Source organism: Nothoprocta perdicaria, unplaced genomic scaffold, assembly GCF_003342845.1.
Source record: "Nothoprocta perdicaria isolate Ctin4 unplaced genomic scaffold, notPer1 scaffold_10, whole genome shotgun sequence".
NCBI lineage: Eukaryota > Metazoa > Chordata > Aves > Tinamiformes > Tinamidae > Nothoprocta > Nothoprocta perdicaria.
The window spans coordinates 1,536,867-1,559,615 of record NW_020454094.1 but is presented as its reverse complement, the minus strand read 5'-3'; the positions used below and the strand labels follow the sequence as shown (position 1 = coordinate 1,559,615).

The following is a 22,749-nucleotide window of genomic DNA, read 5'->3' as shown; positions in this document are numbered from 1 at the left end:
CTCCCTTTTTGGGGCTAAACACCTGCTCCATCCGAGCCCTTTTTTGGGAAGCTTCTCCTGAAGGTGTGGGGTGGTGGGTGGCATTAGGGGTGCAAAAGTGCATCTTCAGACTGACCTTTCCAGAGAGCACGCAGCTCTGCTGACTCCCGAATGCTCCTTGGCTTGGAGGAAAAGAGAAAATTACAGATCGCTGCAGTTACCAAGGCAAGTCGTTCCCCTTCGACGTTTGCTTGGAGCCAAAAAAAAAAAAAAAAGAAAAAAAGAGTCCTAAAGATAGAACAGACATATGTGCAGCTCGGGCACGGTTCAATCATTTCTTGTGTTCTACTAAGAAAAACCTGCAGCTCCACTCTTGCTACTGCCCCATCTCCAAAGCTTATGCCATTTCCAAGTCCTAAATGCTCTGGTGCTGTGCATGCCTCTTTGCAGTCATATTTAAATAAATACGGAAAAGCTTTTTTTTTTTTTTGCTTTTTTTTCCTTCTAAGCTAGCATTTCCATGGATTTCCACCTTTAAATTAGCAGATAAAAGTACAAGTCTAGCCTAAACTTCAGGGAAAGAGAGTGCAAATGATCCTAAAAGCCACTCAGGACTGTCTGAAAGCAAGTGCACCCTGTGCTTCAGCTCTGTAAGCAGGACATGCTGGGGCAGGCAATGAATATAGGGAATATAAGGATTCATCATATACATTGAGGAATGGTCTTCCCGATCTCTATGCTTTGGCATGCAACGTGCTGGTGACACTCAGCAGCACTGGGATGACAACAGTGCCTGTGTCCCCGTGCGAGCGAACATGGCCAGGAGCCTCCCCAGGGACGAAAAAAATAAAAAAGGCCATTTTGAAAAATGAGATGTTCTCTCAAAATCCGGCCAGTCCATTTCCTTTGCTTTTCCAACTGCAGAGACTGTTTGGGGATTATTTGCCTTAAGCCAGGTACGTCAGAAAAGGACACTTCCAAAAACAACAACAATTTTCTATATTCAGGGAAATTTACATTTCTGCCCTAAACCCTGCAAGGGCAAACAGGGAACTTTCAACATGGCATTTTGCCCGGGGATCCCCACCACGACACACCTTTTTACAGGACGTTGGCCTGTTTTACAATCTCATAACTATTTTCTTTGGACATCCATGCATGCGTTCAACTTCCCGAGGTGGAGCAGAGCAAGGGCCTTTGCTCTGAGCACCAGGACTTGTAGCTCTCTAAGCAGCACTTGCCAAACTGAGAAGGACTCGCTATTGAAAACCCTCCCACCAACTTTGTGGCATCAAAATGGGGGGTTTTGCACGTGCCTGCAGAGCTAATTTGGTTAATAAGCCGTTTGCTAGTTGCTGGCATGACAAGGGGGACACCACTTTGGAGACCGCAGCCGGGACGGTGCCTCCCAAAGCAAGAGCGGCCCTGGGGCTGGAGACACCCACCACAGGAGCCAGCAGAGCTTGGCCCAAAGAAGCTGCCTCGCTTTACAGAAAGGAAAAAGCAAACGTGACTTCCAAATCGCAGCTCCTGCCGTCTCCTCCCACATGCAGCCCGGCAAAGCTGCAGGAGCAGTCAGCGCTGAGGCAGGCAGGAACATCACACCCCATGTGTAAGGCCTCATCTTCATCAAACAAGCTCGAGGGGAGGGGGCTATAAATACAAACGTGGCCTCCAAGGCCAGGTCTTCATGGCCGCGACGCCGGAGCCGCAGTGTCCGCGAGCAGTGACCTTGGCTCTCCGTAAGCTTTGGGGTTGGAGGGGACCAGGTATTCAGATGTGGGGCCGGGCCGGGGTTTTGGAGCCGAGCTGGCCTGGCCGCGGCGGCCGCCCCTTCAGCCTGAGTCCATGGTGAAGAGCTGGATGTCGCGGGGGTTCCAGTACAGGGCCACGGCCGAGTTGTAAACCAAGGACCAGACGTAGGGGATGAAGAACTCCTCCGGCTGCTCCTCTTCCACGTACTTGAACTTCAGCTCGGGAAACTTCTGCAAGGAGAAACAAGAGCCCATTGAAGGGAGGTTTGCAAACAGGCAGCCCACACAGGCGCTGGAGAAAAAAAATAATGCAAGGAGCTGAACTGCTAGACTTGCAAGAAAACATTGACCATGAAGGAGAAAGAGATTATTTATAACTCCACCTTTGAGCCGGATGCTCCCCTGGCACACTGTGTTTTGCCCTTTGGCTGTTGGTCACACTTCTTACCCCTGGATTCGCCCTCAGTTTGTCTGTCAGCACAGACTGGCCACGTGAATCCTTTACAAAGGTCTTAAAGAGAACTTATTTACAGGGACCCTGCTACAGCCTTCTTGCTTGTGCACATCCAGACCTGCTTATTTCAGTCCTCTCCAAAAAGGATTCTGCTGTGAATTGCGCTCCGCTCCCCAGGAGGACACTCCTTTGGAAAGCTCCTAAACACACACACAGTTTGCAAGGTGTTTTCAAGAAAGCACAATGTAATGGCAAACTCTTTTTTTTTTTTTTATCCTTCTCCTATTTCTCCTTGACTTTCCCAATATAGAAGTTTCCAGGACAGAAGGGTTCTTTTCCCAGGAAGCAGGGGGGAGGACGGAAGAGTGGCCAGACTCGTGGGTGGGTTCTGGGAGATGCTATTTGCAGCTCTGCTCACAGGTTCCTCCGCAGCTTGGGCCCGTGTTTTGGGGCAGAGCTGAGCCTATTTTTACATCGAGCTATTCAATCATATCGCCTGCTTCTAAATGTTGCCTGTGTCAAAAGCTTGGCAGAGCCTCAGAGAAAAGCCGCATTACAATGATCACTGGGGTAAGATAAAACAGGGCCCATTTTATTATTTATAAGGCTGTGGCTAAGACTAAGAATAAACTCGACGGTGTGACATGATCAGAACAAGCGCGGCACTGGCTGAGGAGCCTCTCTGCCCGTTAATAATGGAGGGAAACCCTATCACCTTCCCCGTGTTCACCACACTCCCTTTCCCTGGGCTGGGGTATGAGACCCTTCCGAGGGGCCTTTTGTGGCCACGTGGCTTTCCGGGCAACTCCTTTAACTTTTGCACCCCAGCCTATTTGTAGTCATGGGTGCACGGCTGAGTTTCGTTTCCTCAGGGTGACACGCACAGTCTGGGGCACAGAAGTTCTCCCACGACTCTTGGGTGTCCTCAAGCCATTCTCCATGACCTCTCTCCCCCGGTCTGTTCTGACCATTCTGCTCAACCTTCCACATCATTTGCTTCCTCAGTCTTAGTTCCCCACTAGACTCACCCTCAATTCCTAGTCTACTCCCTTCCCCAGCTCAGCCCCTGTGTCTCCATGGTCTCTCTTTATCCCATCTTCTATTTTGCACTCACCCACAATTTCTTTTTCCTCACCCCTACAGGCAAAATTCTTCCCCTCCCATTTCCTCTTTCTTTTCTCAGCATTAAGCATCACCTCTCTTTTACCACTGCATCCCCACCCCTGTTGCCCTTGCTGGGTTTCTCCTCAGGTAATCCTCCTGAGGAAAGCACCTTGAAGATCCCTACAAATATTCCCTTATTTCAGCTCTCCTCATCTTCTCATCCTAAGCTTCCTGCTAGGACTTTTCTGCCTTGCGAGATCCTCCTCTTTACCAATATCCTCCGTTCCTTTCCCTTTTGGCTTTCCAATTCCCAAGCTATCCCACTTTAGCCCCCTGCCACTCCTCTCAGGGGCACTGGGATTCCTTTGGCAAGCTCAGCCTCACCCCAATCCCGACCTTATCTGTTATATATAAATGTAATAAATATATATATAACATATATATGCACATTTTTTTTCTTTAAACCGATATCCTACCTTGCTTATCCACAATGTAATCTTCCCCACTTCCCTCCTAAATGCTTCCTGACTTGTGGTCAGCGTAGACAGAAACGTGCTCAGTTCAGCACTGCATCAGCAGAATGACTGGTTAAACCTCACGACTAAACCACCGTAACACTTCCTAGCAGAGAAAAGCCCTTACACAGCTGTCATCCGTTACCCTAAAGGTGGCTGCACACCAGCACTGCAGCATGGAGCAGGCCCTTAGAGGCTGAAGGGAAAAAAAAAGTGATTAAAGACGCTAATTGCAGAGGAATTAGACACTGATGATTTTTTTTCCACCTTCACAGCCATAGCTTATTACTACTGGCTTTGCAAACACTTGTGGCACCAGTCTGGGACCACTTTGGATTCTTATGTATCTTAATAAATGTCATCTTTAACTTTAAAGTGCTAAGTTAAATTGTTTTATTAGAAATTCCAGTAGTTACATCAGAGGTGCTCTGCTCTCACCGTGCCATCATCTCTCTGCCTGAAGGGCTGCATAAAATAAGCTAGATAGCTTCAGTATTTTCAGGTAATAACTGTCATGTATTGATTTTATTACTATGCTTTTCTTCAGACTGATCAATGTTGCCATCTCTTGTGATCACACTGTAGTGATTTAATAATCAAAGTCCAATTAACGACAGTCAATCACTGCAATCACCTTATCACACTGGGTGTTTGTCTCGATCGTGCTGCAGCTTGGGAACATACAAAGGCTAACAAGATTTTAAGGAGAGAGATAAGAGGAACATGAGTGACACAGAATAATCTTAAGATCGTCACATTCAAGCCACCTGGAAACGTTTCTGACTTGCTGGACTGACTTTAAAACACTTCAGACCAGCAAGCATTAAACACCACGTGAAAAGTTTCCCCACTGCCATGAAGCTTTAGGATTTTTGCCATACGGTGGCTCAAGGCAGGTCGGCACACAGCTCTGTGCCATTCCCCTCTGGCACGTGGGCTTCCACACGAGCAAAGGGAAGCCCTTCTCAGCAGAGCTGTGAACCAGCCGGGTTGGGGGCCCTCAGAGCACTCCTGGAAAACACAGGGACAGCGCGGGTGACACGTTCATGCTCTTGGGTTTGGTTTGAGCTTTTTATTTTCCCTTTATTTTTCCACTGACTACCACAGCTAACAAAATCCCCCAAATTGCAAGGCAAAGCAGCAGTTAACGGCTCCTGCAGAGCCATCATTCGCATTTGGACCCTGCCATGGCCCAGCCTGGAGCTAGTTTCCAAGCAGCCTCCCCGGGCCCGTGCTCGCTGGGTGCTTCAGAGCCCGCGGCAGCGCTGGGACCGAACGGCAGGCTTTAAACAGACGCCGCTTATCAGCTCCGCGGAATCAACCTACCGCAGCAACCTATCTTGTGTGCTCTGCCAGACAAAGCAGAAGTCAGATTTAGTGGTTGGGACAGGGCGAGAAAACTAGACAGACCAAAACCTTTGCAGACTGTCTGAGCCGTCAATCATACGATTCGATGAAAACCCACAGGAAGTCCGATGAACAGATGTAGAGCTCGACTGCAACAACTCTGCCACCACAAGAGCTCAACAACATCGGTTTTTCTCCTTTTTTTCAGTTAACGATTGGGGAGATAGCATCACGACCAGCCAGCAGCACCTGGCACAGCTCCAGGCAGCCCGGTGGCATTAAAGCTCAGCTGCTTCAGCTGTACATTGAGGAACACTTAAACCCTTCCACCACAAATTCAACATTAGAGGGGCTGAGAGGCCGCAATGTCATGTCAATGGATGGCCTCCAGTCCATGATAACACATAAGCAAGGGGGAAGGAGCAGCTTTGAGAGACATTTCTGAGGTCTTTGCTTTTCTTTGTCTTCGCTTTTCAGTGATTTTACTGCATGGAAGCAGTCCTTATCTAAGGAATGAGATAGTTGGTACAGAAAAGAAAGAAATCAAAGGATTGCATTAACACAAAACTGGAGAATCTTCTTTTCCTTGAGTACTCTGTATGAAACTCTTGCTTCTGAGACAGCAAGCCAAGACAAGCTAGTACTTTCAAAAGCACCTGCCTGCTTGAGGAGAAAAGTAGCACTTCCAAAAGAGTTTTACGCACATCGGAGTCAAATTCTCATTGACTTGCCATCAATCAGAAGCCTCAAAGTCTTCCTGAGCCAGCTGTATGCACGTAAAAAATCTTACTGTGAACCTTGTTTGGGACCCTAATGACATGCTGGCAAATCATGTGTTTCAGAAAACTGTAGCTAAGCAGTAATAACATGGGGTTAGAGTGACACAATAACGAGTCTTTGGTGTAGGTGTCCTAATGAGTATTTAGGCCAAAGGTGGTAATTTTGGTACAGCAAGGCTTAGTTCTGGAGCCTGCACCACATCGAAAAGACTGAGCTGTAACTAGTTGGGGCCGAGAATGAACATCTCCATGTGTCTGCAAAACCCATGGTGCCACTTTCAGGTCTCATCCCCCAAATCCTCATCTGCATCAGATTGAGTCTTGAAAATAGTTCAGCCTCGCATCTTGTTCCTGATATACACACATACATATGGAAATATTTAATAGAAATATATATATGTGTTCATAGGTATGCAAGCATATATAAGCATTTAGGTACTCTGACAGCGTCCAGTTTTCCACCATTTCTGGAAAACATTTGTGATTACTTGCTCCAAAACACTGGCAGGTCAGATTTTTGCAATTATTTATTTTCTTCGTGAGAGATAAAGCTATTTCATCTCTCACTGCTTCTCTCTAGGTTCATGCTACTTCTCTTGGACTCATGACCGAAAGTCAACACGACTTCGGAGAGGCGTCTGCACGGGTTATTATGTCACACCTGCCTGATACCATCTTCATATATTTTCTAGGCTTAAAGACTAGACAGCGCGGTGGAAGGTTACGCTGGGGAGACAAGGGGAGCAAACAGGAAATCTTCTAGACTAAGCAAGAGCTGCACATTTTGCTCAAAACCCTGCCTAAGGAATAGGTGCAAACTCGTAAAGACCAAGAGCGATGACCTGGAGTGCATCAGATTTTGAAGACGACCCAGAAATGCTACTTTCAAAAATGCATGCCCAGGTTGAACGTCCTGCACAGTTTAAGCTATTGCATGAGCTGGAGCAATGTTTTTCCCAGGGAGTAAAACTCAGTAAACAGATTAAGCTGCACTCGTGTAACGAGATGTGACCTTCCTCGTCCAGCAGAACGGGGAAGTTTGTCTGCAGAGACACAAATGTTTTGGCAAGTTGGGCTCACCGATGCGTTGCTTCCGCTTCCAGACCACGAGGAGCAAGGGTTTGCACACACCCACGTTAAAATAAGACTTGCATTAAAATAAACTTGCAAGGTGTGAGTAGTGAACTTGCACCCTAAGGCTTGTCAGGCCGGAGGGGCGGGCATGTCTCTGCCCAAAGTTCAGCAGTTTGGGAGAAACTCCCAAAGTTTGGGAGTTTCCCAACTCCTGGTCAGTTGGGGAGAAAAATCAACCCAACAGTTGTGCCAAGATGCTTATCGGTGAAGACGCAATAATTTAAAGAAAGTGAAATATTTGCAGCAATTCTGTCAGAGGGCAAAGCTTTCTGGAGCACCAGATTGCTAGAAAGAAAAGATTGCATTTCTTTGCAGCATAGGCTCGCAAACACTGACCACTTGGAAGTCCATCTAGAGGGTCAGAGATGCCCACGGATATTGGCTGGCTTCTTATTTTCATCTTACAGCTAGGAGATATTGCCAATAAATGGCCATCAATCTCTGTCATGGCATAGAATCTGTTTTTGTCTCCCAAGTCACATCTTTAATGTGTGAACTCTCCAAGAGCACAGCACACAGCACCAGGACTCCCTCCTTCCTACAGAAGAAGGCTCAAAGCGGGGGTGACCTTCACCCATAGTTGACTAGGGTGGCACTGCAGAAGCAGGGAGGCTTGGGAGAGACACACGGGCACCTACAGACCATACTCCCCGTGTCCCACGCAGGTTAGTTTGAGAAAACAGAGCGATCCCTGATCAACTTCAGGGATATCGGGTCCATCTAGAAAAACTCAAAACCAGGAGAAAAGCTTCAGAAGAGACAGAACTGCACACGAAGCACTGCTGACCTCCTCCTACATGTTGCAGGGCTATCGTCCCAAGCCGACAGGAAGATTTCTAGCCCAAGGACCCATCCGTGGACTCCACTTGCAAGAATTGATGGAATTGTTGTTAGAACAGGGCTTATCAGAGCTTATCAGCTCACTTGAGGAATGGCTCCACTACTCCCCGATTCCAGAAGCCTCAAAACCACTTGCAAGTTTGAAGCTTGCAAAACTTAAAAGACCCCAGAATAAACAATTCCCCTACATAAACCTAAACCCCATCTCCTGCAAACAAAATAGATCCAAGGCTGCATTAGCTCTATCCAGCATTTTATAACCGGGACAGTTGAAAATCTGCCACCTTCCGTAATTCACTTCTATAACACAGTTGGGAACTTTACACTTTCGCAGTTGTATAAAAGAGAAGGAAAAAAAATCAACTCTTCAAAGGTCTTGAAAAAAAAATCAGTTACCTTAAATCTGTATGTCCAATGTTCAGATGCCTCTGCCCAAAGCACAAAATGTTAAATTTGACGAGCAAGAGCGAGTGCTGCACAGCTAAGAGCAGCGCGAGGGCTCCAGGCTTCACCCGGGCAGTGGAAAGTGCTAATTGGTAGGAAATGGGCTTACATAAACCAAGAGAGAAAAGGACTTTAATGGTTAAAGCCTTGCCAAAGACCTGCTGAAGAGGCAGCAGAAGAGAATTAACTCACGCATCCAGGTTACAATCTCTGGTCAGGCTGCTAGATAAAATTACAGTCCGGTGTTCCCTTTACCCACCTTTTCCAAAGCAAAAACACTAGCAAAAGCACTATCAACATCAACCAATGCTCCAGACATCACGTGGATTATACATGCCAATTATTTTCAGAAAAGGGAATTGCACTCTTTTAGTTGAGTGCTTATAATGCAGAACTTTTGCAATGAAGGAAAATTCACGGGAGCAAGGTTTTAAAAGGGCCTACGGATACGGAGGGGATTCCGTTTGGCTGCTCCTCTGCAGGCCAGTTCTCAGCGTGCGTTTGCCCATAACTCGTGCAATGCTGCAGCATCAACCCAAGCCCAAAACAACATCTCCCTGGACAACTGGGACCACTTTCCTCTCTGCTATCACTGCAGAGGGGTCCAAGACAGCAAACGAATTTGGGATTGGATCTGCAACCTGTCTGCCCTCCGCCAGCTTGGTTTAAGCTGCTGCTTTCATTTCCCTCGCTGCTGGTGGCTTTTTGGGTAAGACCTGCTCATGCAACGGGCTCCTTGCAGCTGGTTTTGCAAGTCACACTTCTAAGTAACAGTGGCCGTGAAGTGCAAAGCGCAGCTGGTGGATGTGGCCCCGTGGGGCGCGTGGAGCCCAAATATCCTCCTTGCACTGGAGCAAGCGGCCGAATGGGCAGCGCCGCAGGGAGCGCTTTAATCCACAGGCTGTAAACATGACGGATCGGTGGCAATGACAACTGTGTCCTCCTGGAGTGCCCAAGGAAGAGGGTGAGGAGCTGAGTAGCTCCAGGGAGCCATTTATCTCCAACATTGCTACATCCCTCCGGGATTCAGCACCTCTGTCCCCTTCCCCTCTGCATGGTGGGTCTGGAGCGGCCACCCTGGTGCCAACACTCAGTAGGAATTACCTAGTTGCATGCAAGGAATAAATGCAGCCCTCTCCGGAGGGGAACACAAAGCCAGCTTCCTCCACGTTCTCACTTAGAGCTGTGACTGTATCTCAGACATCTCTTTAATTCATGCATTTAATTAAAAGATATCTATAACATTCACGCTGTTTGCATTCAACCCAACACTGCAACGAAAGCTGTAATTGCCTCGAGGATTTATATGCTACACTCAAATCTTATTTTGGTTCCCTGATTTAAGCATAACCACAGAAGTGAAAACGTGTCGAATCACAAAACTGGGAGAGATTATATCCCATTACCTAGTTCATCTGTCAACCAGGGCAGAAACGAGTTGAGGAATATTTTTCTCCATCTACCATATGCCATGAAAGCTTAATTTAGATGACTAATCCAGAGGAGACACCTAAATCCTGAAAGTGGAAGAGCAAAAGGACCAGCTTAATTGAAATGTGGCTGCACTGATTCTGTTCCTTACCTTGTTTTAAATTGCTCATCAACTCTCCAAATCTTGCAGCTTCTAGGACCAAATTTTAGAATTTAACCTCAGCCACATTATATTGGAAGGAAAAAAGGAGGGAAATGAGGAAAAAATGATATTAAAATAGAATTAAAGAAATGAATAAATCCATTTTTAATGGAACTTTCTTTTTTAGCCACCTTGCCTATTGCAACAGCAAATGAATGCACGGGGGGAAATAGCTCTCATCAGAGGAGAGAAAAAAATGTCAGAGCATTTCAGCATAATTTTACTTTGCTTTGCCTGAAATTGAAAGATATTGGAAACAACGTGTCATGCAGTGCAGCACGCGTGGCACCAGCCTTTCCACCACGCTAACAACATATACAGCTAGGTGAGGAAGGCTGCACCACACCTGCAATGCAGACTGGGTCGTGGCAAAAAATGTCCTGAAAACTCAGTGTCCATAGGGCGGTTTTGGGGGTGATATTTGGAGCTCTGTCTCTGAGTCCCCATGGACACGTTGTGGATGGGGAGTTCAGGGGCTGCTAAGCCATCCAAAGATGGGAAACTCTGGGTTGCCCTCCAAAGTTAAGGTGGAATTAAGGCTTGCTGAATAGGAGGGGCTTGCAGAAATGCACGTGCAGAAAACATCATTTAGCGGCGTTGGAGCTCCAGTTCCATGGGAAGTTCCAGAGTCTTCTCCATGTGAGGAAAGCCCTCTCTCTTCCTCAGTGTTTTCCTTCAACCTTGTACGCTTTTTCCTTCTTGTAGCAGCTTCCTTAAACCAACATTTCACGAAATAACCCAGTTTCGTGTGACCGGTGGCGATACCCAGAGATGGACTGGTCCATGCTACGTTTTGTCCGTGTAAAGTTTAAACTCTTCTGCTCAGTCTATCGGCTTATTCCCATGGAGTAAGAGAATTCCCATTCATTCTCATGGGGATTTCTTTTTTTTAACTCCACAGCCAAATCAATGGCAGGTAATGTAGGTGCCTTTGCATGGCCTGCAGCATCTCAAGAACTCCCATGGAGAAACCAGATTCATTTCCCATTTTGTCAACTATTTCACATTGCAACAAAAGGCTGAGACCAGACTTCCATTTGCACATAAAGAAATATCTGGTTCTCCCTTCTTGGTACCTCGTGCTGCTGTTAGTGACTGGAGGCCGCATCTCACCTTCTGAGCCCTCTCCTCCATGAGCTGGCAGAACACCAGAGCCTGCATTTCTCAATACTGGGGGGACAGCAGGAAAACGTCACCACCGACCTCTTTTCCTCCCCTCAAACCATGTTGCTCACGCTGCTTTTCATTGCAGGGTGGACCCTGCCTGGGAGACACTTGGCCCTGCTCATGCTTCTGGTGCCGTGGTACAGCACCACCACACCTCTAGTCAACGAAGCAGGCAACCCTTGCAAAGGACTCCCCTTCAGTCAGGATGCAGAAATATTTTTCTGCTCCCTACAGGGTGCACAAAGAACTGCATTTTTTCTTTTTTTCTTTTTTAAATAAAAAAACTCATTTTGCTATCTGGGTATTTCCATACAACACATTTTACAGCTGGTATGTTGCCCGTTTGGTTGCAAACGTTACCTAGGAGTGAAGAGGCAACCAGCCTTCACGACACAACTGCCACTGCTTGCTCCTTCTGCTTTGCTATCCTTTTTCTTTTAAACATAATTATGAATTTTAAGCACAAACAATTTTCTTATTTCTTAGGCAGCCGGTTCATTGAGGAACTGCCTAATGCTCCTTCCACCTTCTCGCTATTTTGCTCAGAGCCCAGCTCGGCTCCTACTCAGGTTCAAAGGAATTCTGAAGTTTACAACAGCCATAGTTTCCTGATGGACTAATCCTGGGTCAGAAAGAAAGAAGGGAAAAAAAAAAAAACCCAGCCTTTAATAACTGTTGTTATAGGACACTATTCCACCTTCTAAAGCTTCTGCATGTAACTGCATGAATTCTCATCTGGTGCCTTAATGGGAAGCAGTTAATTATAATGCAGAGGCTGCCACGGGCAAGGCTGGAGCATTAATCAGCCCGGCCGGTTCCAGGGCTGGAGCGGGGGCTCAGTCCTGCGCTGCAGCCAGGCGGCTGCGGAGCCGGGATCATTCCCGCAAAAACGCGGGGCTCGCGCCGCCCGTGGCAGGAAAAGCTCTCGTGCTGCCCGTTTCATCCCTCCAAGAGTGGTTTATTCTGCTTTTTATATTTCTCTTGGTGTGAAGAATTTGCCTAAGAACATGCATTTCTCCCTGCTGAGGAGAGAGCACTTTGTCATCTGAACTTTTAAAGTTCTTTTCCCCCCTTAAGACTGGTTTTGGATAATCAAAGTGCTAGGCAGGCTTCTGCGCAGAGCTGACCTGCCTGGCTTTATTATCAAATACCTCTTCCCAAATAACGCCGGTACGTGCAGAAGGTGATCTCATTCCGGTGTAATTATCCTGTTTTGTGAAGAGGGCAATTACTCTGTAACGAAGCAGCTGAACCCAAACTGCAGTTCCAGAAGGGAACTGGAAGATTTTTCCAAGGGTGGTGGAGGGAGAGATACCAAACCTCGTGGTCTGTATTCCCCTCTCCATCAAAGAACAGCTGGGGACGAGGAGTGTCCTGCGCCAGCCCCCCCTTGGGCTTCCCTTGGCCAGGGCAGCTCATTCCTGAGCTGCGGGATTACGCTGACTGCAGTCGCTTGTGCAACACCCTGTTCTGCTCCGCTCCTCCACGGCTGGACGAGAGCTGCCACTCCGGATTCCAGAAGGATGTGCAAAAGTCCTCCGTGCAAGCAAGCTGATTCCCTGGAAGCGGATTCCCTAGAGAGCTTGGAGCAAATTGCTAGTAGAATGTAAAGAGGGGTGGCCAAAATACATCATAGTTTGGATTTTCGGAAAAATCCCCAGCACAATGCTGAGGTCAATGAAAGCCTTAGCCCTGCATGTAAGGCTTGCATCCACTGGATCTGCAGTTATATAATTAAATTATTATCAGATGTTTCTCCACCATTAGTCCATCATGAGCCAGTCGCTTACCTTGAGGAAAATGAAGATATTGCACAGGGCCCGAAGGCAGATACCCGGTGAAACGGTGTCAAGCTCCTGATGGTAACAACAGTCCTTTGGGGACCGCAACAGGTTCCCTGGTTTTGGCCATGTGAAAAGCAGGGGTGAATTTGAATGCTGGTGCCTACGGTGGCACCTCCTGGGCCTTGCCCAGCAGTAGCTTCTCATTTATAGACACCAAGGACCTCACACTGGAGCACTCCAGCATTTATCAGCATGCTGATACAGGCGCGTTTCAGCATCACCTTGTCTAGGGAGGAAGGATCCAACACTGGAACGGGGCTAAGGGAGTTAAGGCAGCGCTTGGTATTTGATAGCGATGCATTTTTCAAAATGCACAAATCACTCTAAGTGTACATAAATATACATGTATAACATATATATGCATTATATATGTGCATGAATATACACACACGTGTATATGCATTATATATGTGCATGTACACACACATATACACACATGTATACATGTAAACATGTACACACACACATATATACATGTAAACATGCACACACACATATATGCATAGCTTATATATACAAAATAGCAATGATTTATTTCTCACTGACATACACTAAATCTAACCTAATACTAAATTTAATCTAATACTAAATCTAATATATGTCAGTATACTGACATATACTTTGCTGCCCGCAAGTCTGTCACAGGATAAAGCAAAAGTTTATTGCAAATCCAGCAATAAACTCAGAAAAAAAAACGCACCCTATTTGTACTTTTTGTTGTCAGCTCAATAAAAACCACCTACTTGAAAACCTCCCTGCAAAACAAAACAAATCTTCATTTTCCCTCTTCTAGCTCAGCCAATTCCCATCCAGCAACGCTAAAATCCCGGTACGGTTGGGATCAGGGGATGTGTCCGTGCGAGGAGGCAGCCGGGAGCCGGGGCAGGGCCGGCGTCTCCCACGAGCGACTTCCCCGGGCGATAAGCGCGGGCGCCGCGGGGCTCCGGCCTGTCTGGGCCTTATCGGCGCCGCGCGGCCCGCGGAATCGCTGCAGCTTTGCCACGGTTTAGGGCAATTTGAAGCCCAGTGCTAGGAGGGAATGTGTACTAAGGTATTTAGAATCCCCCTCCCATGCCGTTTTAACGGGGAAAAACCAACTGCAAAAGGATAAATACAGATATATTCTGGCAAGAGGCAGGCGAGCGGGGATAGATTTTCACGAGTCTTGCGAAAGTCTTGCAAAGTCGGACGCCACAGCTGGACAATTCCCGCTTTTAAACTAAGAGGGATGGGTCCAAAAAGTGATCTTCAAAAATACCCCCACCAATTTTACGCCATGCAAACAGCAAATACCAGCTCTAATTGCAAAGTGGCAAATGTGCCCGTGTGCAAGCTCAGTTGTGCTTTCCTTGCGGTGCTTAAACACTGTCTTCTAAAGCTGAGTTCATCTGGCTGTTTGCTCCCTTTTATACCATTACAAACTGAGTCACAGCTCCAATGTCTTTGCAGGAAACTCAAGCAGTTTCGCCACCCAATGAGGCAAACTTTTAAACGGCTAAAGCGTGAGCTTGTAAAAATAAATAAATAACTAATGCTGCCTGATGACCCCTGAAGGGAAGATAAAAGGAGAAAATAGCTCAAATAATAACTTCAGGCCCTTCATTACAAAAATCCTGGGTAACTTTTCAAGTGGCTTGCAGGCTTGTAATAGCAGGGGCACCTGCACTTGATTAGCTGCCCCGCTCGCCCAGACGTCCCAGCTCCAGGGAGAAGGTGCTGCTGGTTCGAGGGCTCGCTGGGAAGCAGAACTGCACCGAAAAACAAAATTGAGGGCAGGGGGGGAAAGAAGAGGTTGGGGAAGCTAGGGAGATGTTTTGCTTGTCCTGCACCAGTGTGAGTGGATTCATTTTTATTGCATCTTTAGTTTTGCTGGCAAGTTCAGGATAGAGATTGATAGATAGAGATTAGTGGATAGATAGATAGACAGAAGTGGATAATCAAGACACGCTTGTTGCTCCATGAGACCAACAGTCCAGCAGTTACAAGACACCTAACTCCAACTCTCTGCTCCACCAGCTGCCTGCTCTCAAGCCACTGCAGTTCCAGCCTGCTGAGTGTCCTCAAGTGAAACCAAGTTGTCTGAAGCTCCTGAGCTCACCCAGAGCACCGGGTTTAAAACGAGATGGCAGCACTTTGGAGCAGCATGTGAATAACTGGGTAAAATGGGTGGCGATGCCCTTGGAGTTTGGTACCAAACAGCAGCATTTCAGCTGCACGGGGCACAGAGCCAGAACAGACCAGATGAACGTGGTCAACAAGAAATCTCAACCAGACAGCTGACCACTAAGGCCGTCTAGAGCATGACTGTCCTCCAAGGCATGGACAGCTTAGGCTGGCAGCCCACCAAAGTGTAGATTTAAGGGATTAGACTGGTCTCCTTCCACCTTTAAAGATACAATGCAAAAGCCAGTCCCATGTTGTCCTTTAAAGCGACAAAGACGACACACAATATCCATCTTCCCAACTTTACGGGCTACTGCTAAATCAACGTCACCTCCACAAAGCCGAAGCAAAGGAAGAAGCTGGAGGAAGGCGATGCAGAAAAGCAGAGCACAGACTCTCTCCACCCCTAATTAATCCCCATCAGTATGAGCCATGCATTCCCCAGCATGAGATATGCGACATCCTAGGCAGCTGCTGGGACTCCTGGCCTGGTAACGTCTCCGAAGCGTGAAGATATGGCTTGAAATCTTTAGCCTGTTGAGGCCAACGGCAAAAAAATTCCAGCAAGACAGAGATTTTTTCCCAGGGATCTCTAAAATGCTAGGATATAGCGATGAACGTTTCAAGGACGAGGAAGAAAACAAGGCTGAAGCGCTCCATTCACTCTCAGTCTACAAAGGAAAATTTTATAGAGTGCTCTCTCCAAGTTAAAAGCATGGTTATTATTTTCTGCTGGAAAGGATTTTGGCTCCTTTACAGTAAGAAACTGATACTACATGAGAAATAGTTTAAAGAACTATTCAAGAGCTTGCTAATGCATATTTTCCTATGCTGATGCTGCAATGATGTTTATATTACTCCTCGATAGGGAGGTGTCAGAAAAGTCTTAGTGTATTTCTAACCGGGTGCCAGGAAGACAAGTAAAAGAAAAGAGCTGTTTCTCCCTGGTCCTTGTCAACAATGCCAAAAGTTGCTGTTTATTTTTTTCCACTCCCATGGAAGAATTTATAACCATTGCAATAAACTAAAGCTAAAATACTGTTTTAATTCCAAAACTGACTGACTGCTGCTATGTCAAAGGAGACCTAAGCTGTCTGGGTTCTCAGGAGCATTGCTGCTGGAGGACCCTCTTCTCAATCATGGCGTAAAAAAAGTGAACAAAAATATAGCCCTGCAGAAATTGCATAGCTGGAAGACACTTGGGGAGAGATGGGGAGCACATTCCCCTTTTCAAATCAGAGAAACAGAATGGTTGAGGTTGGAAAGGACCTCTAGAGCTCATCCAGTCCAACCTCCTTGCTCCAGCAGGGACACCCAGAGCACGGGGCACTCGGAACATCACCTGTGGCATGTGGCACATCACCCTGAGAATAACATAGGAATATGGCATGGGTTACAACACGAGCTCAGCTCACTTTGGGAGCACCCTGCTACACACGACAGCTCCCAGACGTGGCCCCAGGCAAACACACAGCATCTCCAGCTCAGCCATGACCTTATGGGCAAAAGGGCTTGGCCATACTGACAAAGAGCCCAAATCTTGGCAGGCTCTGTTTTTAAAATCCATGCAAACCTTTGCTGGAATGGCCACTGTACCAAGAGTTTTGGGTGCTTTTTCGTTAAGAAATTCAAAACACATCCTTAATAAATAAAGAAATACGCTGTATAAGTGACTCACCAACTCATGCCAACCCTTTAAATGCCTTATGTTCAGTAATGTGAAGTTTCAGAGTTTTTCATTAACTGCAAATTTCAAGTTAAATTATGTTTCTAAGGACTGCAGAATAAATTTGCTTTCCCTAAAGCTTCCAAGTTGCTTGATTTCTTCTACCTTTTATTAGGCACACTTCTGAAACTGGAAGTCTGCTTGGATTTATTCCGGCTCATCAGCAGCACTTGCATTATATGTGGCTACAAATCAGTTTCTCTAAAGACTGCTGAAATACATTTTAACCCATGGAAATGTCACAAAAGGAATCAACAAATTTCAGAGACTCTTCATGCACACATATGCTAAAACTAATTTAGTTTGTCATTTGGTTTCTGCAGGGCTAAAAAAAGAAGTAATCAAGCATATAAACAAAAGTTTAAACAAGTTTAAGGATTGCAATGTTGTTAATAAGTATACATGGACCTTATTGCAAAACTTGCTTACCATGGTCTGTTTAGTGTGTTCTTACAAGCTACTCAAGTCCTGCAAAGGAAGCATTTCTGTGCATTATCATATCTATGCTTAAGAATGACTGTCTGCAGCATTTTTCTCCAAATTATACCTGAGGTGCTCTGTGTTTTGGTCCTCAGAAGTCTTATTTCTGGAATTAGGGAATTAAGAGCGGCTGCTATGTTATTGTTCTTTATAGAAACTTCCAAAATACAACACAAATGAAGAACACCGATATGATGAAGCATTCAGGTATTTAAAGCATGCTAATAGTCACATTTTTTTCAGCAATATTATTCATATACTTAAGTTAGATCTTGTCTATGCTCAACTTTGTGCAACTAAACTACATGGATTAAAACAACCGAACAGCCTGCTTGGACATACTTCTTGTAGAACGGTGTCATTTGGTTTAGTTTAAACTCACTGTCAACAACTCGAGCAGCTGGGCTTGCACTGAGGTAAGAGCACCTGCGTGAGGCTCTGCCCTGGTTCAGCCAGACAAGTTTATAATCCCAGCTGCAGATTAACTAGTGTCATCGGAGTGCAGGCGGTGCTGGCTGCCCGCTCACAGCTCCATGCGGAGAAGCTCCTCACTGAGCATGGGGCCCATCAAAGCTTCCTACATAGATATATCTTTTTTTTTCTTGGAATATGGATCGCCCACAAACATATTTCTCAAGGCATGGGGAATACATTTGTCTCTACGCAAGGTCTCTTAGAAGCTGACCTCTAAAGGCAATGCCTTCAAGTGCAGCACGAGTTATTACTCATCCCTTGCCGGGCAGCTCAACGGAAGCAGGCAAGTTTGACATCCCAAATCAGGATGCAAGTCGCCAGGAGGAAATACACAATCTGTAAATATTATTCTTAGCCAACGTTTGGGGCTGTGGAAAGGCCCCCAAAAGCACTTTGTTTAAAACGCTTCCTACGCTTCTCCAATTAATCTGGTCGTCTTCAGGTGAAGGGTTAACGGGCGCTGAGGGTCAGGGAAGGAAGCCGGCACCACAGATGCCTGCCTCCTGGCAGTCCCGAGGATGGATGAGACACAACCGGCCTCCACTGCAACGAGCTCCTTGACCCTTCAGCCAGAAACACATAAATACCAGGGAGAATTCTGATGAAAAATTTACTTTTAGGAAGCTTTCTGCCTCTCTTGCTAAGCCCCATGCCCCAGAGCTCTGTAGCAGAGCTGCTAATCTCCGCAGCTCCCTCCCTGTGCTCCTCTCCCTGCCTAAGGCCCTGGCCAGTGAAGCAGTGCTATAACAGTTAAACAAGTGCAAAAAAAGAGTTATATGAAGCTGAAAAACTGCAGATCTGTCATAAAAATTCATTTAGATTATTGAAGATTGCAATTCTGCACCGTGAAACCTACCAGCATCTTGCTCTGGCCAAACAACCACGGAGCCCTGTGAAATGCATGGAAGTTGAAGAAGTTGGAAGGACATCATTAATAAAAGGTAAACCTCTGAGAAGTGCTTTTAACACTTAAAGGAAAGCTCTTTTTGGTGTCAAGAGACCGAAGGCTTCTACTTCTGCTCCTTTTACATATTCTGTGAATTTTTAATGCTCATGAAACTAGAATGCACTTGGATAAATATTCAATTTGGTAGCATAGCAAAGAGGTGCAAGCTGAAAGTGCAATGGCACGTCTGCCTAATGCAACAAGAGCACACGAACAAAATGCACATGGATGACAAAATACTAATTGACAGAGAGAGGAAAGAAAAAAGAAAAGGAGAAGAATAAATGCCACTCAGAGTACGTTCACAGAAGTGAAATATGCTTGCGTTAAGTGGCTTAGTGGATGGGAAGTTTTCTTCTGAAACATTAAATGTGGCCTCTTGAGTCTGATCGGCCCCCAACCCAAACGTCAGCTCCCAGTCAATAACTGGCATTCAAAAACAAGCTTTCCCACTTATTGTAGAGCAGTTATCTGCTGGCTAACTCCCCGTGGCAACGCCAGACAGCTCGGGCTCCAGGCGCAGCTTCTCTCACACCCCTAATCCCGACAGCACAGAGAGTTCTCCAAGGGGAAGCCAGCCAGCCTGCGAACTTCTAAAAAAAATAAAAATAAGGAAAGGAGGAGGCCAATTTTCACCTATCGCTGTGATCTCTAAATTGCCTTTAATAAGCTCCTGCAATAATGCAGGGAGCTGGGATTGCGGGCTGCTCGTCTGCGAAGGAGACAGCTCTATCTGCAAACTGTGGCTTCTGCCTCCGTCCCAGGCACATTAACTGCATTTATCTCCTCCCCCAGACTGCAGGAGCAACCAGCAGCTCGCGACTTTGGCACCTGCCCTTTATCGGGCTGTTTATGCCTAAGTCTTCTAAAAGCCTGATTGTTCAGCGTGGACTCTCCCCGCCTTGCACAGCACACGGTTAAAAGCATATGGTTAAAACAGCGTTAATTACACGGCTCATCTCGAACGGCAATCAGCTTGCTTTGGGACTCCAAGGGAAAACCATGAGCTGGAGCTTCCGTTTCCCACCTGGGATTAGCTAAGCGGGCGCAGGATCCCTTTGCTCGCAGGGATGCTGTTTCCGCAGGGCCGCTGCTAACAGCCGTGCTCGCCCCCAGCGCAGGGCGGCAGCGGGGAGCGCTGCGGAACCCAGGAGCCGCCTTACGCAGATCGGGACCGTGGCTCCAAGTGCTGTTATTTTTAGTTGATGTCTACTCAGGTCTGAACCCCAGTCTGAGCAGCACACTCGAGGTGCAGGTAGGTGCGATGCCGCTCATGTCCTCCACAAAGATAAGCAATGTGAGAACATCTCCCGTGCTGAGCTGCGTGCGCTACATCCCTGCACACATGGCAACCCACCAAGGTCACGGCTGCAGGGTGGCAGGAGAGCTAAAGCATTGCTTCAATCCTCATTTTGTTTTTCCCCAAATCCTAACCTCTTTATGCTCCTACCTCCTCCCTCAAGGTGCTTAAGTAATTTCGAGGAGGTGGGACCAGGTTCTCTGTGTGGTCTGTTGTGCTTTTGAGCGTTGCTGTATGCAGAAGTCAAGGATGCCTTGCAAAGGAAGCAACAATTAACTGACAAGTCAATCTGCATATTCCCAGCATTAAACTTTCCCAGCTTTTCATGCTGTAATTACACATGGGTCATGTCAACCCTGACGTAACAGAAGACCCCTTAATTCCTCTGCATGTTTTCCAAGCTGGTCCCAACAGCTATCCAAAACCCACCTATCCAAATTGCCTTGCACAAGCTAATATGCAATAAAATAATGTCCTTTCAGTAGACTATAGGAGCTGCGCTGTGCATTGAGGTGGTTTCCAGCTCTGAGGAGTGAGCTTACAAATGGGAACTCATGGTACAGGCAAATGAAACATGAGTATGGCTGCTCCCACCTATGCGGATAATAAAGATACATGGATTAACGCATTCTCCTTCACTTAGCTGCAGAAATTGCCTGCTCCTGCCAACATACTGTGTAATTGTATCTTCAGCTTGATCTTAAGATGATTCTTTCTCAAGCTTTGGAAGAGCTTTCACTGAAAACCTTAGATTGAAGCGGCAAGACATGAGAAACGGTGAGAACTGTGAGATCCTTTGGAGACAAGTGTGAGGACAGAGGGCCAGAAGATTTGCAGTGAAATCGCTACCAGAGAGAATCGCTTGTGCTGCTCATTGCTACCAGCTTTGCAAAGAAAGGGACTTGTGAGCACTCACAAGTCCATGTCTGACATTACAGACATTGGGGTCAGTGTCCCCAGCTTTCCACCATTCAGAAGAGGAACCTGCTCTGACCAAACTGACACTCAGCAAGAAGGCTTTGAAATACAGGAGAAAATCCAGTAGGTGAAAATGGGCAATATAAAGGAATTAGCTGTCAGAATGCAAAGCATTCATGTGGTAACTCTGCCCTGAAAATCATGTATTTTAGAGGAAAGGTAAGTGCTACAAGTCACACCTTCAGCATCCTTAAAATGGAAAGTACTCTGCTGCTTGACAAGGACTTAGGGGCTTAACACTTCTGCAAACATTTTCATCTGCTGACTTAAGCTGCAAGACAAACATGTAGTTTCGGATGCCGTATATCACAAAAGTAATATACACAATGCACAAATGTAATCTGCACAAAATGTAATGCACAATAAAGTAAATGCACAAAAAGTAAATCTGATGGGATTTCATGCTCAAAAAAACATTTCTTTAAATTGTGACCCAACAAGTAAGTCATCCTGGTACACTTAAGTACCAGAAAAATGTTCATTTTTTTGTAAGTAACATTTCTTTTTTTTACTGATGGCTCTGTGTCAAGAAGGAACTACTGCAGCCTCCTAACAAGAATTGTCACAGCAAAAGCAAGCTCCCAAGAAGGAAAGGCAAAATATACGGTGTTTTGCTGCACCTTGGCTTTGCACACACTCCTACTGACTATTCCCAACAGCGTCACGTAGCAGAACACAAGCTGAAGGGCTGAGCGGAGGCTTTGGATCCAGCAACTCCTCTGTTATTATTGGGGCTATTTTTGTACCGCTGTTCAAAACCCAGGCTCTAGACCAATCTGTTCCCAAGTACTTAAGTCTGATTGACTTGCTCCATGTACTAGCTCCGACAGGGAGGATGGAGGCAACAGTAGGAGAGACGTTAGTACATGCAGCCGGCTAGACAGCTCCCACTGAGTGTTTTAAAATTGCCATGGTATAAATAAATTACCAGCTGTCGCCAATGGCCATGTATACCCAGTATGCCTTATCAGATGGTAATTTCCTAAAGTTACAGTGAAAGAAAAGGGTCTCGAGAAGAAGCTCCCTCTCAGCAAGGAGTATGCACGAAAATGATTCTGCAGGAAGCAGATGGCATTTAAAATACACTTGGCAGAGTGGAGGGGGTGACATGGTGGCACACTTAAAAAAAATACACGCAATTCCCATGTATTTACTTAGGTACTTACACAGACTTCAGTACTGAAACCTCACATAGCCATTAATGGATTTTAGCTCCATAAAACCTGTCAAGTTGGTAAATCCCTCATGAGATTTGAGAGATTCTCAAAAGAGAACAGAGGGCTCTGCTCAGGATTATCTAGAAAGCTCATAGGCATGCTGGCTGCTCTCACAGGTCCTGGATTAATTTTCACTAAGTCGGTTTATTCTTAACCCCAGACTAAAGCCACAGAAATTTATCTTTGTAGCACTTTGTACAGAGCTAGATGGAGGTCTGGAACACTAGAGAAGGAAGAATATGATAATTAAAAAAAAAAAAAGATGATAATGTAAGTCTGGTTACAGCTTAACTGAATGAACAAGGTAAGGAAAGATGAGACTTCACCTAGAGGCATGATCAACAAAGCCTTAGCCTCAGCTAATGTTATTTCCTCCACACGGTCCAATTTAATAACAAGAAAACTCACCCAAATGTTTGGCACAAATGAGGAATGTGAATTAAAACATACCCGCAACTTCCAATGCTTATC

General features: G+C 46.1%; 1 protein-coding gene across 1 annotated transcript in view; it reads right to left on the bottom strand.

The window, feature by feature from the left end:
* Positions 1-252: 252 nt before the first annotated feature.
* The window catches only part of DYM (dymeclin), a 167,803-nt gene continuing 145,306 nt past the window's right edge, over positions 253-22,749 (bottom strand). Inside the window, exon 18 of the mRNA XM_026039349.1 lies at positions 253-1,964. Within this exon, the coding sequence (XP_025895134.1) occupies positions 1,815-1,964 (150 nt within the window). The 3' untranslated portion in view covers positions 253-1,814. The remainder of the gene's footprint in view (positions 1,965-22,749) is intronic.